Source organism: Eschrichtius robustus, chromosome 7, assembly GCF_028021215.1.
Source record: "Eschrichtius robustus isolate mEscRob2 chromosome 7, mEscRob2.pri, whole genome shotgun sequence".
NCBI lineage: Eukaryota > Metazoa > Chordata > Mammalia > Artiodactyla > Eschrichtiidae > Eschrichtius > Eschrichtius robustus.
The window spans coordinates 113,724,769-113,740,535 of NC_090830.1; the positions used below are offsets into that span (position 1 = coordinate 113,724,769).

General features: G+C 50.1%; 1 protein-coding gene across 1 annotated transcript in view; it reads left to right on the forward strand.

Moving 5' to 3' along the window:
* The first annotated feature begins 8,385 nt into the window (after window positions 1–8,385).
* The window catches only part of NEURL1 (neuralized E3 ubiquitin protein ligase 1), a 79,765-nt gene continuing 72,383 nt past the window's right edge, over window positions 8,386–15,767 (forward strand). The window contains exon 1 of the mRNA XM_068548504.1: window positions 8,386–9,188. Coding sequence (XP_068404605.1) covers window positions 9,104–9,188 — 85 coding nt within the window. The 5' untranslated portion in view covers window positions 8,386–9,103. The remainder of the gene's footprint in view (window positions 9,189–15,767) is intronic.

Genomic DNA, 15,767 nt, shown 5'->3' on the forward strand with positions numbered 1-15,767 from the left:
AACAGGAAAAGAGCAACCTGTAAATATTTTAAAGGTGTTTTGATTGACTTCGAGGACCCCCTACCAAAGTTTGCCAGAGACAAAGGGGAGTCTAAGGGAGGTCTAGCGCCACCTAGTGGTGGCTAGAGAGAACTTGAGAGGGACAGGAGGGAAGAGACACTGGGACACAGAAGCCCGCTCACCTGGCTGAGAGAAAACTTTCCACAGGCTGCTCTCATTGGAAAGAGGTCCCCCTGAGTCGCCTTTGGGTGAAGGGTGAAGGCCGGAACAAGCGAGCGCCTCTGGGGCGTCTCTTGGGAAAGGAGGGTAGAAGTGGGAGGCTACCCTGGCAGCAGTAGTGGAGAAACGTCTGTTGCCTATTCTGGGTCTAGGGATGAAGGGCATTTGAACTGACTGAAGGCTGTTGACTTACTGCAGATGTGCCTCCTGGCTCCTATGTGTCTTTCAACTTTTACTATGAAGGAGTTTTAAATTTTTATGTGGTCCTATTTATCATACTTTTCTTTTATGATTCTCTGATCTTTGTAACGTTCTTAGAAAAGCTTTCTTACCAAGTAAAGGTCATTTAAAACATCTATGAGAGAAAGAGGATGCTGGGGTATTACACTCACTTTGAGCATTTTTTTTTGGAGTTCAGTTTTGTTATTTTTAAATCTATTTCGTGTTCATTAGTGGCTATGTGCTTCCTGGCTAACTTCCAGAGAGCTGAGCCAAAGCCCCTGGGAGTCTTCAGGGTCTCTACGGTGGGAGGAGGCTGGCTCAGGAACTCAGGGAGGACACCTCCCCTGCAACAGGTGTCTTCCTCAGGCTGGCACCTAAAGGAATCCCAGCCTGGGGCAGGCATAGCATCGCAGGGATTCGGACTCAGACCGTCCTAGGGCTGAACCTCAGTGCTTCACTTATCAGCTCCTAGTCAAGTATCCTAACTTTCCTAAGCCTCAGGATTTTCATTTGTAAAATGCGGATGCTGTTACTGCTGCTGCTAATAATAATAATAATAATAGTAGCTACTTCATAGTGTTATTACCAGGCTTAAATGAATTAATACAGATGAATTGCTTAGACCAAGGCCTGGGATGTATGTCTATGTGCTCCATAAATATCACCTGTCAGTATTACCTAAGCCAGTGGCCCTGAGATAGGTCAAGGGATGCTGTTTGAAATTACTAAACAAGTTCCCCAAACAGGGGTACATGTGGCCCTCTTTCTGGTGTTGCACATTTTTCTTTCAGCTTCTTGCAGGGATCTCCATCTGTCCTTTTAGATGCAATCTTAAGAATTGCCTGGTCTCAGGCCTGGATTTTATCCATAGGCACTATAGGCCCAGGACTTAGGCCTAGGTGCTTTCTAAGGATCTGCTTAAGACTGGAAAAAAATATTACTGGCTCCAAATTATGAAAGGAAAACTTCAAAATCAAAATTAAGAAATGTTTACCTAAATGTCTATAAAACAATGTTGTATCAACTTCATTAACTGTTAAATGAGTACTCATAAATATTTCATTATATTTGAAGACAATCGTAGGTTTTTCTCACTTGGCAAGAACTCCAACACATGCAAGATTGTTTAGAAATAAAACCAATTGTAAATTCAGTGAGTTCCTTTTAGTCCAGTGATTTCAAAAGCCAAATTTACAAAAATCCTTTCAAAATGTTTGAGACAGGAAAATTATGTTTAACGTGGGGTGTAGTATATTTTATTCTGTTTGACCTTATACAGTTAGGCACCAAAGATAAGAGTTTGGGGGTCTGTGAAGATCTTACAATTAGTCCCGGACCTAGGGGCTGCCTCCCAGGAGGCAAGTCTGTCTGTGGAGCAGAGGAGGGAGCAGGTGTTCCCCCTGCCTGTACAGCCACCTCCTGCCCTACCTTCCAACGTGACTAGCCCTGCCTGGGTGGCAGCCTGCGCTGGTCTGGCCCCATATGGTGTTCAGCTTTCCCCAGGAAAGCCTGCAGGCATTCTTTAAACATTATCCTCTCACCTAGAACACATGTCCATGTTCACAGTTTCCCAAAGGGTGATCAGTTAATGATCTGCATGAGATTCTACTGAACCAGAATCTCTTGGGGCAAGGCCCTTGAATCTGCATTTTTTTAGACGTTCTTCCCCTGTCCCTCCCCCTGTAGATGATTCTGATGCATGCTGAGTTTGAGACTCATCAGTCTACAGTGTGTGTGCACTACAGGAGGGGGGCAAAATGATCCAGTTACAAAAAACGGATTTTATTTTTTAGAGCAGTTTTAGATTCACAGCAAAATTGAGTGGAAGGTCCAGAGATTTCCCATATACCCTCTGCCCCAACACATGTGTAGTCCCCCCCATTATCAACATCCTCCACCGGAGTGGTACATTTGTTACAATTGATGAACCTACATTGACACATCATTATACCCCAGAGTCCAGAGTTTTCATGAGGGTTCATTCTTGGTGATGTACATTCCATGGGTTTAGACAAACGTATAATGTCATGTATCCACATTATGGCATCACACAGAGTATTTTCACAGCCCTAAGAATCCTTTGTGTTCCACCCATTCATCCTTCCCTCCCCCCAACCCTTGGCAACCACTGATCTTTTTCCTGCCATAGTTACGCTTTTCATACAGTATGTAGTCTTTTCAGATTGACTTATTCCACTGCGTAGTGTGCATTTAAAGTTCCTCCATGTCTTTTCATGGCTTGATAGCTCATTTCTTTTTAGCGCTGAATAATATTCTACTGTCTGGATGTACCACAGTTTATTTATCCATTCACCTACAGAAGGACATCTTGGCTGCCTCCAACTTTTGGCAATTATGAATAAAGTGGCTATAAACATCCACGTGCAGGTTCTTGTGTGGACATAAGTTTTCAGCTCCTTTGGGTAAGCACCAACGAGTGCAATTGGTGGATCATATGGTAAGAGAATGTTTCGTTTTGTAATAAACCACCAAAATGTCTTCCAAAGCGGCTCTACTGTTTTTATTCCTGTCAGCAGTGAATGAGAGTTCCCGTTGCTCTGCATCCTCACCAGCACTTGGTGTTGTCAGTGTTCTGGATTTTGGCCATTCTAATAGTTGTGCTGTGGCATCATTGTTGTTTTTTTTTTTTAATTTTATTTATTTATTTATTTATTTTTGGCTGCGTTGGGTCTTCGTTGCTGCGCCTGGGCTTTTCTCTAGTTGCGGCAAGCGGGGGCTACTCTTTGTTGTGGTGCACGGGCTTCTCATTGCGGTGGCTTCTCTTGTTGCAGAGCATGGGCTCTAGGCGCGCAGGCTTCAGTAGTTGTGGAGCACGGGCTTAGTTGCTCCAAGGAATGTGGGATCTTCCTGGACCAGGGCTCAAACCCGTGCCCCCTGCATCGGCAGGCAGATTTTTAGCCACTGCGCCACCAGGGAAGTCCTGGCATCATTGTTTTGATTTACATTTTCATGATGACATAAGATATGGAACATCTTTTCAAATGCTTATTTGCCATGTGTATGTTTTCTTTGGTGAGGTGTCTGTTAACGTCTTTTGGCTCATTTAAAAAATTGAGTTGTCTTCTTATTGTTGGATTTTAAGTGTTCTTTGTATATTTTGGAGAATAGGCCTGTTTTAGATATGTCTTTTGCAAATATTTTCTCCCAGTCTGTGGTTTGTCTTTTTATTCTCTTGACAGTGTCTTTTGCAGAGCAGAAAATTTAATTTTAATGAAGTCCAGCTTATCAGTGATTTCTTTCATAGTTCATGCCTTTGGTGTTGTATCTAAAGAGTCATCACCAAACCTAAGGCCATCTAGATTTTTCCTATGTTATCTTCTAGGAGTTTTATAGTTTTGCATTTTACATTTAGTGCTGTGATCCATTTTGCGTTAATTTTTGTGAGTGGGGGTGTAAGGTCTGTGTCTAGATTCACTTTTTTGCATGTGGAGGTCTAGTTGTTCATGTACCATTTGTTGAAAAGACTACCTTTGCTCCATTATATTCCTTTGCTCCTTCATCAAAGATCAGTTGGCTATGTTCATTTCCAGGCTCTTTATTCTGTTGCATTGATCTATTTGTCTATTCTCTCACCAATACCACACTGTCTCAATTACTGTGGCTTTATAGTAAACTTTGAAGTTGGGTAGTGTCAGTCCTCCAACTTTGTTCTTCTCCTTCAATATCGTGTTGGTTATTCTGGGTCTTTTACCTCTCCCTATACACTTTAGAATCAGTTTGTTGATATCCACAAAATAACTTGCTGGGATTTTGCTTGGGATGCATTGAATCTATAGATCAAGTTGGGAAGAACTGACATCTTGACAGTATTGAGACCTACTAGTGGGTTCAGCCCTAAACTTAGTCCTGGGAGGTAGGAAACTGGACTGGAGTACACAAGAGCACAGGACAGGCTCCCCCATAGTGTTGGCAATGAAACTGCACCTCGCACAGTTCTAGGCATACAGGCAGTGCTCAATATGGTCACTGGAGCGACGAATGAAGCTGAATCCCAAAGCGCCTGGGAACAGGGCAGTAAGGTGGCCATTCCATGCTATGATGGTTAGCAAAGACTCCCATCCTTCAGAGGAAAGGCCTGGCCTCAGGGAAAACTTTGTGGCAAAGGTACTGTTGAGAAGGACACTGGCCAGAAAGACTGCTCTGGACAAGGCTCTTGGGCTTACTGGGTGGCTGTATTGATAGGTTAATTCACTGACTTATTGATTCATTGATTTGTTGAATAAATATTTGTTAAGAATAAATATTTGTTAAGAATCTACTATGCACTCAGGGATCTCCCCATCTAAGACGTCCAGCTGCCCCCTGCAGTTCAAGCAGGACAACTTCTGAACATGTTTTCTGATGGCCTGATAACTATGGGCTGGACCTCAGAGGATGGTAGAGGGGCCTTGTATCCCAGCCAGGGATGGCTGTGGCTGTTTCTTGTTTTAAGGCTAGTTTCTCGACAGGGAGGGAAGTGTCATGCTGTTGACGAAGGTGGTCTCAAGTTTAGGGGAGCCTGGCTTGGCCTAGATGAACTCCACTCTTGCCTGCCTGGTGGGGGACCATCCCTGTGGCTCGTTCTGGGCTCAGTCTCGGGGAAGGAAGGGGCTCGGGGAAGGAAGAAAGGAGGTTCTCAGTCAAATATTTTATTATTTTATCAACATGGAGACGCTTCAAGACCTGAACTGATCTGGGAGCTGTGGAGAGTGAGAAAGAAGGGGAAGGGAGAGGTGAGCCAGCAGGAGGAGACCAAGCAAGGAGCAACAAGGGCAGACAGACAGCAGGAGAGAAAGTGATGGGGATGGAGAGAAGCAGGGAAGGGCAGAGAGAAGGGGAGAAAGACAAAAGGAGGGAGGGATAGGGGGAGGGGGGAGGAAGAGGGAGAGAGAGAAAGGAGCCAGCCAGAAGGGAGAGAAACGAGGGAGAGAGAAGGGGGGACTGGGGGCCAGAGCTGCTGCTGAAAGAGCCCCTGTTCCACACTGAGTCCCTGCCTGGGGTCCTTCCTCTCCTGCGCGTTGGTGTGAGCGCTCACAGCACCCACACAGACACCCACACGGACATACGTGTACACACAGCCAAACACATACACACTGACACCCACCCCCTTGGGCAGCGCCTTCAGAATCTACACTGCTGGGGAGGCGGGGTTGCCACGGTGACAGGTGCTGGAGCACCGCCTTATGGGTGTTAATAGCTTCCACTGAAGCCACCAAAACAGTGACTTCATCCAGCCGTTTCCCTGGCTGGTTCCTTCTCCCTCCTCCCTTCTTGACTGGGGCTGGGAAGGGCCCCCGGGCCATACAGGCCGCTTCCCTGCCTCCTGGCAGCCGCCTTGGTGAAGGGTGGCTTGAAGGCCTCAGGGATTCCATCCAAGGTCCAGGGGGAAGGGTGTGCTGCGGTTCTTTGCTCCTCTGAGCTGGGTCTAACCACCGCCCCTGCCAGGAAAGGGCTTCTGAGGCCCAGGACCTGTCAGAGGGGTCACCCTCAGCTGCTCTGGGTCCCATGCAGCCACACCCACCTCCTCTAGGTCCCTGCCTGGCCAGAGACTTCCAGCCAGTTGCCACTTGACAGCGGTGTCCCCTCCCACAGCACAGAACTCCTTGGAAAAACGAGGGCCAGTCTAGGGAGGTGACATGGGGTACAAGGTTTCAGAGGCATCACGCTTAAGCTCGAGCAAGTGCAGGGCTGGTGTTGCATGATGCTGAGAGCGAGTGCCTCCTTACATTTCACACCAGGGAGGCCTCCCTTGTCTCATCCTAATCCCAGCCCCGTTGATACTCTCATTATCTCCTCAATCCTCTGGGATCAGGGGACATTTCTGTCCTGCCCTCAGTTCCCTGCCTTGGTCCCTAATGCCTCTCGCCTTCCTGTGCGGCTCCCCAGGATCAGCCTGTCCTGAGCTGCAGAGCCTCTGGACTCTTCAGGCAGGCACCGGTGTCTGGTCCCCTCATTTCCCCTTCCCTTTGGCCTTCTCCATCTCTCCCCTGCTTGGCCCACAGCCCCAAGTTTAGACCACATGGGGCCTGTGACCTCCCTGCCATCCTCTACCTTCGGGGCCTCACCCCACCCCCATCCCTGGCCTATGCCCCAGCCCCTCCTCCTGAGGAAGGGAAGGACGCAATGAGCCTCCCGGCAAGCCACTGTCGGCAAATCCTACCAAGGGCTTGCACTTGGCCCACACTCCGGAGGAATTAGTCTCATCTATACAGAGTTTTCAGATTTATTCCGATGCCAGCAGTAGCCCACAGTGACCTCATTCCAGCAGACTTCAGGGGGTATATGAGTGCAAGAGAGTGTGTGCGCGCTTGTGTAGAAGCGAGTGAGAGAGTGTAGAGGTGTGTGTGCAAATGTGTGAGTGTGCTGCCATTCAGAGCCCATGGATTTCTGATGCATGAGTCATAGGCTGGAGTGAGCCTCGGGGAGATACGCCCATAAAAAGACAGCACCCCTGACCTGCCACGTCCATTCTGCAGCTGGCTGGGCACATGATCCTGGGCATCTAAGAGGCTGGGGGCGGGGGTGGGGGTTGTCTTTCCCTCCAGACCCCAGAGAGCAGCTGTCAAGGATATTTCTAGCTCGCCTGGAGTCCCAGGCATTTAAGGATGTGATGCCTGCAATGGGGTGAGGGTGGAGGGCGGGGGAGGGAGAAAATGGTGGTTCAGAGGCTTTCCTCCCAGTGCTCTCGGTGGAGTTCTGCTGGCAGGCAGGGCGGTTCACCCATTCCACAAGCATTTTTGGACAGTCTGTCATATGCTAGGCATAATCCTGGGGACCGGTGACATCATGGTGAATGGAGTTGGCCTGTTCTCTCCCCTCACAGAGCTTATGTTCTAGTTGGGGAGGTACAACAGAAACCAGGGGGAGAGGCTACTTTCAAACTAATTCCAGAAGATAACATAGAGTAATGCTACGGAACATGACTGAGAGTGGTGGGGGTTCTCTAGCTGGGGCGGGCAGTCAGGGAAGGTCAGGAGGTGACACAAGAACTGTGCCTGAATATTGAGGAGCTGTCCTATGGAGACTTGAGGAAAGAACCTTCCAGAAGAGGATGGACGAGATGCCTGATGCCAGCCCACGTCCTCGCTGGATTCTGGATCAGAGTTGCTGTAGCCAGTCAGGGAGCTAGAGGTGATCTAGAGGAACAGGAAGGCAGATTCTCTCTCCTGGGGGGAACTTGGCTCACCTTCGAGTCCTGATAAGACAGGCAGAAGGAGATGCCCCCATGTCTAGGTAGGAGGAGAATGACTCCCTTTCCCTTCCTGCAGGTCCTGGTAGCAGTGCTGAGCGCCAGGATGGATGAATCATGTGAACAGGTGACATGCTGAAGGCCCCTTCCTCCAGGAAGCCTTCTTTGACTGCTGCAGGCCACAGAGGCCCTCACCTCTTAGAGCTGACAGAGCCACTTGGTTCAGATTTGGTGGTTCTCTGATGGTTTGTCCCTGAGATTTGTTCCCGCACCTTGGCCCTCCATCCCATCTCCTAGGTCAACTCATCTAAAGGCCCCCCAACGCTATGTGTCCAGTAACTGAACAGCCTGGTGTTCTTGTTCTGAGCCTTTGTCCCAGCGCCCCTTGGATCTGACTGAGAGCAAAGGGTCAAGCGCTGGGATTCCTCATCTCACTTCATTTATTCAGTCATCCATCACTCTATAAAAAAAATTGTTTTCTGGAGTTTTACTATGTGCCGGGTGCTGAACCTGGTGCTAGAGAAATTGGAACTTAGGGTTACCTCGCCCCGGGCCTGGCACCCAGGGAGCTCACCGTTCTTGCTGTACGGTTTCTCTTGTTCTCAGGACCAAGTTCCACTGTCTGTGAGAGGAATAAACCCAACCCCTGGAGCCTCAATCTCTGCCGGATATTTGACCCCAACTCGGGCCCAGGGTCCGCCCCCCCCCCTCCTCGGGCCGCGGAGGACTAGTGGCAGCCGGGAACACGGCGCATCAGGGGCCACATCTGGCTGAGAGGGCGCGCGCGTGTCACTAAGACGCTCATTCACCGGCACAGCTGTCACCATAACAACCGGAGCGAGGGAATCCTGGCGACTGCTGGGGGCGGGGGCGGCGGTTGCGCGAGGGACCCCGCGGGGGCTGGAGCGTGGCGGCCCTGGGAGACCCACCACCGCGGCAGCGCCCAGCACACTCCGCGCTCCTCGGAGCCCCGCTCCATGCCGAGCCGCCGGCGGGAGGGCGCCACTCACGTCGCAGCCTCGGCCGTCCCCGCGGGCGGGGACCCAGCCGGCGCCGAGCCGCCGAGACTCCGAGCAGGCCGAGCCGCTGAGCCCCCGCGCCGGGAGCCCTGACTCTATGGCCCTGGGGGAGCGCGCCGGAGCCACAGCGCCGCCCGCCACCAGCCAGAACCCGAGCGCCAGCGGGAGGAAGAGGGGAGCCCCGGGCGCCGCCGGCCCCGGCCCAGGGGCGCGCCCGCCGCGGAAAATGGCAGGCAGGTAGAGGGCCCCCGCGGCGGGCAGGCCCCGCCGAAGACCGAGGAGCCCAGAGACAGGGAAGAGAGGAGCGGCCTGCCCGCCCCCTGCCGCAGCCCCACCAGGGCCCTCCCCCGGCGGCGCGCGCGCCCGCGCGCGCACACACTGGCACACCGTACCTCCTCTCCTGCTCAGCCTCGCCTGCCCCCCGCGAGCGCCGAACCCCCTGGGGCCGGATGCCATGGGTAACAACTTCTCCAGTATCCCCTCTCTGCCCCGAGGAAACCCGAGCCGGGCGCCGCGGGGCCACCCCCAAAACCTCAAAGGTAAGGCTCCGCCGGGGCCGGGCGCAGCTGGAGGACTGGGGCGCAGGCGGAGGGGCAGGGAGAGGTGGAGAGGTGTGGCTGGCGAGGCCGGGCAGGTGCCACCTGTTGTGCGTATTTGGAGATGGGAGATGCACCTCGGCCATGGAGGTGTGCTGGAGGTGGGGGACTGCTGGTGATGACGGTGAAAATCAGGGAGGATGGTGTTGCGTGGGGTCTACGCAGTTCTCCCAGCCAGCACCAGAAACGTCACTGGAGTCCCCTCAGGCCATGATGCTAGGCGAGCGTGCAGGGGTGAGGAAGGGCATTTGCCAGGGGGGTAGGGGAGTGTGGCAGGATGCTCAGGCCGGCCAGCTGTGCTTCCGAAGGGAAGCACCATTGTCTCCTTTTTCATCTGCCCATGGCTGGAGAGGTGATGCTGGAAGCACTAGTTGCATTTCCGATTGGAGGGTCTTAAAAATCCAGGACAGATTAACAACAGCCTGGAAAAAGGGGCCAGAGCCGGTGGCCTCTGGAGTCCTCTGCAGCTACTGACTTTTTGTATCCACTGAATCAGGTTGGTTTCTGGTTCCCCAAAGGCTAGATGTCCAGTTGGAACTCTAGAAAGGAGGGGCTGGGAGCCTTGAGACAGCGTAACATTTACCGAGAAGGTCTTTGCCCTCCAAGTCCCTCCACCCACCCAGCACCCTCAGGGAGGCCCCAAGCCCTGTTCTTGGCTTTAACTCTTCAGTACTGTCTCTGACCTTTGGGAGACACACCTGGGTCCTCCCCGGCCCTCAGAGCCCACAGATTCCCTTCGGGGAACCTCCTTTTCTATCACTCTCAAAACCAGCCAGCACTGGCTGGGCATTCTGATGGCTAAGGGGAAGCCCTTGGGCTTTCACAAAGAACAACCCACTTCTTGACACCCACCCCCACTGACCCCCAGGTTATGAGAAGGATACCAGTAGTGCCCTTTGACAAAACATTGAAGTTTACAAAGAGCTTTCACAAATACCTTTTCAAGTGGGCAAGGAAACTGCTCTGGGGTGTCCTCAGAGCTAATCATGCCCATGTTACAGTTGAGGAGAACCAATGCTTGTTTCACGTTCCCAAAGCCAGAGAGGCAGAACTAGGCTGCAGACCTGTGTCTTCTGACTTGGAATTCTGTCCTCTCTTTTGCTGGACGGTTAACCTTCAGGAGTGGGGGAGAGGAGGAGAGACGGGACCACCGTCCTGCATTCTAACTCCAACCCTTTCAGAACTTCAGCTCTCACTTGGCTCAGGAAAATCAATGGGTTTGTTGTGTCCTTCTGGAAATTAATATGGCGGTACCTGTCAAGACCTTTTAAAATATCATTTTCATTGGCCTTGTGATTCCACCTGAAGAAATGATCCTAAGAAAATGGAAATGCAGGCAAATACTTATGTGCTAGGCTAGGATGCTCATGGTAGTGTTGCTTATACTAGGAAAACAACCTAAATGCCCTGAAATCGTGGTGGATCCTCTTGGTGGAGTATTATGCAATCTTTAAAATAGTATTTTTGAAGAATATTTGATCACTTGGGAAAATGCTCACAGCAGCATAATGACAGTTGTAAAAAGCAGCATACAAAGTTGTGTAGACTATGTAAGAGCCCAATTTTGTTAAAATGTTATGAATGCAAAAAAAAAAAAAAATCAAACAGCCCTTGAAAGAAAGTTTCTGGAAGATTAACAGTGATTTCCTCTGGGTAATGAGATCACATAAGATTTTTTCTTTTCTTTTTTATATTCTGCTCTTTTCTAAAATTTCTACAATAAACAAGTATTGTTTTTTATAATCAGAAATCAGCTGTAAGTATTAGATGTATGAAGACTGTTTCTGAGCATTGAAAACAGATTTCTAATGATGGAGGAACCTGTGGTTGTCATCCAGTTCAATGTCCTCCCTTACAAGGGAGAAGAATGAGGGAAAGGGAGAGTGATTTTACCAGTTACTCAGTGGGTCAGTCAAGAGAAGGTGGCAAAGCCAGACTAAGTCCTTCAAGGACAGGGGTTAGCTGGGGACCAGTGAGTTGACTTGGTGCTTGAATGCTCACCAGCTGCCCCAAGAAGGCTGTGCTCCATCCATGACCCTAGGGAAGCCCAGAGAAGGCCTCCATAATTGCACCCCTTTTAACCTAAAGTTTGGGATTGTGGGGATGTGAGGTGTCTGTGGCTGGAGTCTTTGGCAAGGGAGGGTGAGCAGGAGAGGGTCTGAGGCCCTCCCATGTCCCTGCTCCCACCCTAGCCTCCTCCTCTGCCTGAATCCCCACCTATCTGGCCTGGGAAAGCCCCTTTTTGCTGCCTCCCTGGCTTACAGAGATCAGTTCTTATTCAGTGGGAGTAAATGGTGGAGAAATTCTCCCTGCCAGCAGTCTCCCTCCCACTGCCCATCTCCCTTCAGGCTCAACTTACCAGAATCCACTCTCCTCTGTCCGTAACCACACACCTAGGTGGCCATGAGAATTTTGGTTCTGCTCCTTCCAAGCCTGAGATGAAGGATCAGAGCATGCCGTGAAGGCTGCCTATGAGTTCCTTCATCCAGGGTCCTATGGTCCTTCATCCAGGGTCCCCGATCCTGCTTCTCAGCCTGACTTTTCCCCATCCTAACAGAGCCATCAATTTTATTCTGTGATTGTTTTAATGTTCACTCCAAGTTCCTTTCTAACTATATCAGCATTGACCTAGGAGTCTTCTCTGATACATCAGTGGTCATCCAGAGTTCCATCCCCATTTTATTGGTATGACCTTGATACTGGCTGTGATTCTAAGACTGTCCACCCTGAGTTCTGCTGGGACAGCTTTGTACTCACCCAGAATTCAGCTCTGATTCTTATCAGTGTCCATCCAGAAATTTGCTGGTGGGAGGCAGGGAACTCTCGATTTTTTTTCTCCTTCCATAATTGCAATCTATTGATTTCTCACCATTTTAATTAAAACAACTGCAAAGGACCTGGCATAACAGGGACCCTGAGACTCATTAGAGATCTAAGATTGGTCTGGCTGTCAGGCTGACATGAAATGAGGCTCGTCCATCACCTGTCAGGTGGTAGACTTTGGTCTTCTCCCTGAAGACACACTGACCTCACTCCACTGCTGGTGATTCCCACTGGGGTCTGAACAGTGTTGGTCTAGGAGTGTCCACGGGAGAGGTCCAAGGTATAGCTCGGGGATTAGGACCAACAGACAGTTATGAGGAGCTGCCATGTGCCTGGGTCAGAGGTGAGGGCTCATGACATCCCTGTAGATTCACAGACTGAAGATCTACTTGATAAGGTAGGGCTGAGGGAAGGAATGGAATCAGATGCTTCGTTGGATTGTTGAAATCCCAGATATGTGTGAGCAGAGGTCAGAAATGGGGGGTCAGGGAAGAATTTGAGCTGGACATGGAAGGAACTGTAGAAGTTGGATCGATGGCAAGGGGTGCAGCGGGAGTCCGAGGGTGTGGAGAGGAGGGTAGGGCAAGGGACGTGCAGCAAAGGCTTGGAGGTGGGAGGAGTGAGTGTGTGTATATATTCTCAGTGATGGGCACAGGGTGACTGGGGCAGGGGATTCATGCGTCATGGAGACAAATACAGAGAATGAAGATCTTCCTCCTTCCCCATCTCTTTCTGAGTGCCTGCCTGCTTGGTGCTAAGTGTTGGGGGAAAGGTAACTAGGAAAGCCTATGGGGAGGACAGCTCAGTCCCAGTGGTCACCCATAGATGGGGGTTGGATAGGCCACCTCCTATCATTTTTTTTTTTATTGTGGTAAAATTCACATAACATAAAATTCACAATTTTAACGTTTTAAAGTGTACAATTAACTGGCATTTAGTACATTCACAATGTTGTGCAACCACCACCTCTGTCCGGTTCCGGAACATTTTCATCACCCCAAAAGGGAAGCCTGTACCCATTAAGCAGTCACTCCTTATTACTCCCTCCTCTGAATCCCTGGCAACCACTAATCTACTTTCTGCCTCTAGGCATTTGCCTATACTGGACATTTCATATAGATGGAATCATACTATATTTGTTCTTTTGAGTCTGATTTCTTTCACTTAGCCTAATGTTTTCAAGGTTCATCTGTGTTGTAACATGTATCTTCTTTCCTTTCTGTGGCTGAATAATGTTCCATTATATAGATATGCCACATTTTGTTGATCCACTTGCCAGTTGATGGATATTTTTGATGGATATTTGGATTGTTCCACCTGTTGGTTATCGGGAATTTTGTGCTGTGAAGATATGTGTATAAGTTTTTGTTTGAACACCTGTTTTCAGTGTTTTGGGGTATATACCAAGGAGTGAACCTTCCATCTTTTCAAAGCTGGTGCTTTTGAATTGGACATTTCACAGAGCCACTGGTTGTGACAGATGTAGGGAGGTTGTCTCCGTCCAGCTTTGGTTGGGTGTGACGCCAGCCTGTTGTCTTCAGAGTCTCTTTTCCATGGTGGCTGAGGCTCCCGGCAGGCAGAGGGAGGAGCTTCTAAGGTTGGCCAAGGAGCTTTGATTCTTTGAGGTGGACCGGAGTGAGCTACTGGAACTTTCTGCAGACCCTGAACCTCCTCACTGCTCTCTGAGGCCGGGGGTGGGGGACGCATTCTCCTAGGACAAGGTCTTGGCCATTTTCCAGCCTTCACAACCTTGCTGCTACTTTCCTGACCTGGGTCCTCCTCCCAGGTCTTGCAGTAGCTGGCCCCTTTGCCTCCCATTCCTCCTTTGACGCCAGAGGGATCCTCCTAAAGTATGCCTTTCATCTCGCCCGTCCCCTATCAACAGTCTTCAGTGTCATGACCCAGCCTGCCATAATCGGAAATTCAAGGCCTCCATTCTTTGGCCAGCCCACAGATATTCCCACAGCCCTTGTCTGGGCTCCTCCCTTGGTGTCATGACACTTGCAGGTTAGGTGAGCTCATCCATCCCTCTGCTCCCAGCAATGCAGCAGACAGACCTGGCACGGTGAAGGGGTGGGGGCTGGTGGGCTTCCCTACCCCCCCAAGACTTCAGAGAAGCTGGGCTGAGACAGCCCCCATGTTGAACCCGGAGCATCTGTCCTGCACACCCTGTTGGGTTTTCATTCAGTCTGACCTTTGAACCCTATATTGTTAATCATAAAAAATAATATTTATAACAGCCACCATGTGTTGGGTGGTTACTGTGTGCCAAGTACTTCCATGTAGATTATTTCTATTAATATCCTACTGACAACCTGCTGAGGGGGAGGTATCATTGTCACCATCTTATATATGGGGAAAGAAAGGCTCAGAGAGGTTAAGTAACTAATCCCAGACCACACAGTTAGTAACTGATGGAGCTGAGATGCAAACCCAGGTCTCTCTGACTTTAGAGTTCACTCTTGTGACCACTATATATCTTGCCCTTATAGAATTCACTCTTGGTGGGCTCTGTCTTCCATTGTCGGAAAGGAACTGGGGAGCAATCTCCTGGCCTCTGGACAGGGCCCCAAAGGAGGGAAAGGGAGTACCATGGGGTTCTTGATGCTCCTTCCCAACCCCTGCCCCTTCCACCTCCTCTGTAGGGTTTTTAGCCATGTAGACCCATCAGCCAGTCATCAGACACTTTCAAGGGAACTTTCTGTTCCTTTGGGCCAGTGTTTCTCACAGTGAGGTTTTTCTACTGCCTGCATCAGCATTAGCATCAGCTTGAAAGCACGTCTAAAATGCAGGTTCCCAGCCCCCAGGCCAGACCTACTGTCTCAGAATACCTTGGGGATGGGGCTCCCAAACCTGCATGTTTAACAAGAGCCCCAGCTCATTCTGATATACCTCAAAGTCTGAGAATTATCAAGGCTGTGGGGCCTCAGAACAGACCCACTCTGGCACTCTTGGAGTTGGTGAGATCAGGCTTCTCAGAGGAGGAGAGCCTGAAGTTGGATGGAGATTTGGAATGGACCTTTTCAAGGGCATCTTGGTGAGGGCATGGCAGCAAAGGCACGGAGGCAGGAAAATGCAAGGTGTTGGCAGAGACAGTGAGCGGTCCCTCCCACCTGGGATGTGAGACCCCCCAGTGGGGAGATGAATGGATCAATCTTTGAAGGTAGACTGATGCCAGATCTTGCAGGGCCTTGGATTCCAGATGAGTTTAGATTGATCCTGTGGGCAGTGGGAGCTATGGGTGGCTTTTGAGCAGAGGAGGGGGGAGGAGGGAATGAAGCATCTTGAGCTGCTGGGAGGTTAATGGAGCTACAGGGCTTCTGTCCTAGGCCAAGCTGAAAGGGCTGGGTGGGACAGCCAAGTTGATGACCTCATCTAGGCTTTCCTGTGGGTGAATCTGGAAGCATTTCTGACCAATGGCTATGGTCAGCAGGGCTATTGCACATCAGGAAAAAAAAAAGGATTTTTAAGAAGTACAAGTCCTGATGCTGGGCACTATGCTAGGTTCATTCACATAGATTAATTCATTTAATCTCTCAATAAATGTGAAGTAGGTATTATTATTCCCATTTTATAGGTGCAAAAACTGAGACTCATGTATATTAAGAATGCTGTCCAGAAACAATAAACTAGGAAATGGCAGAGTTGAGATTTCTATCTAGGACACCAAAGCCCATGAGGGAGAGAATTGGCCTTGGG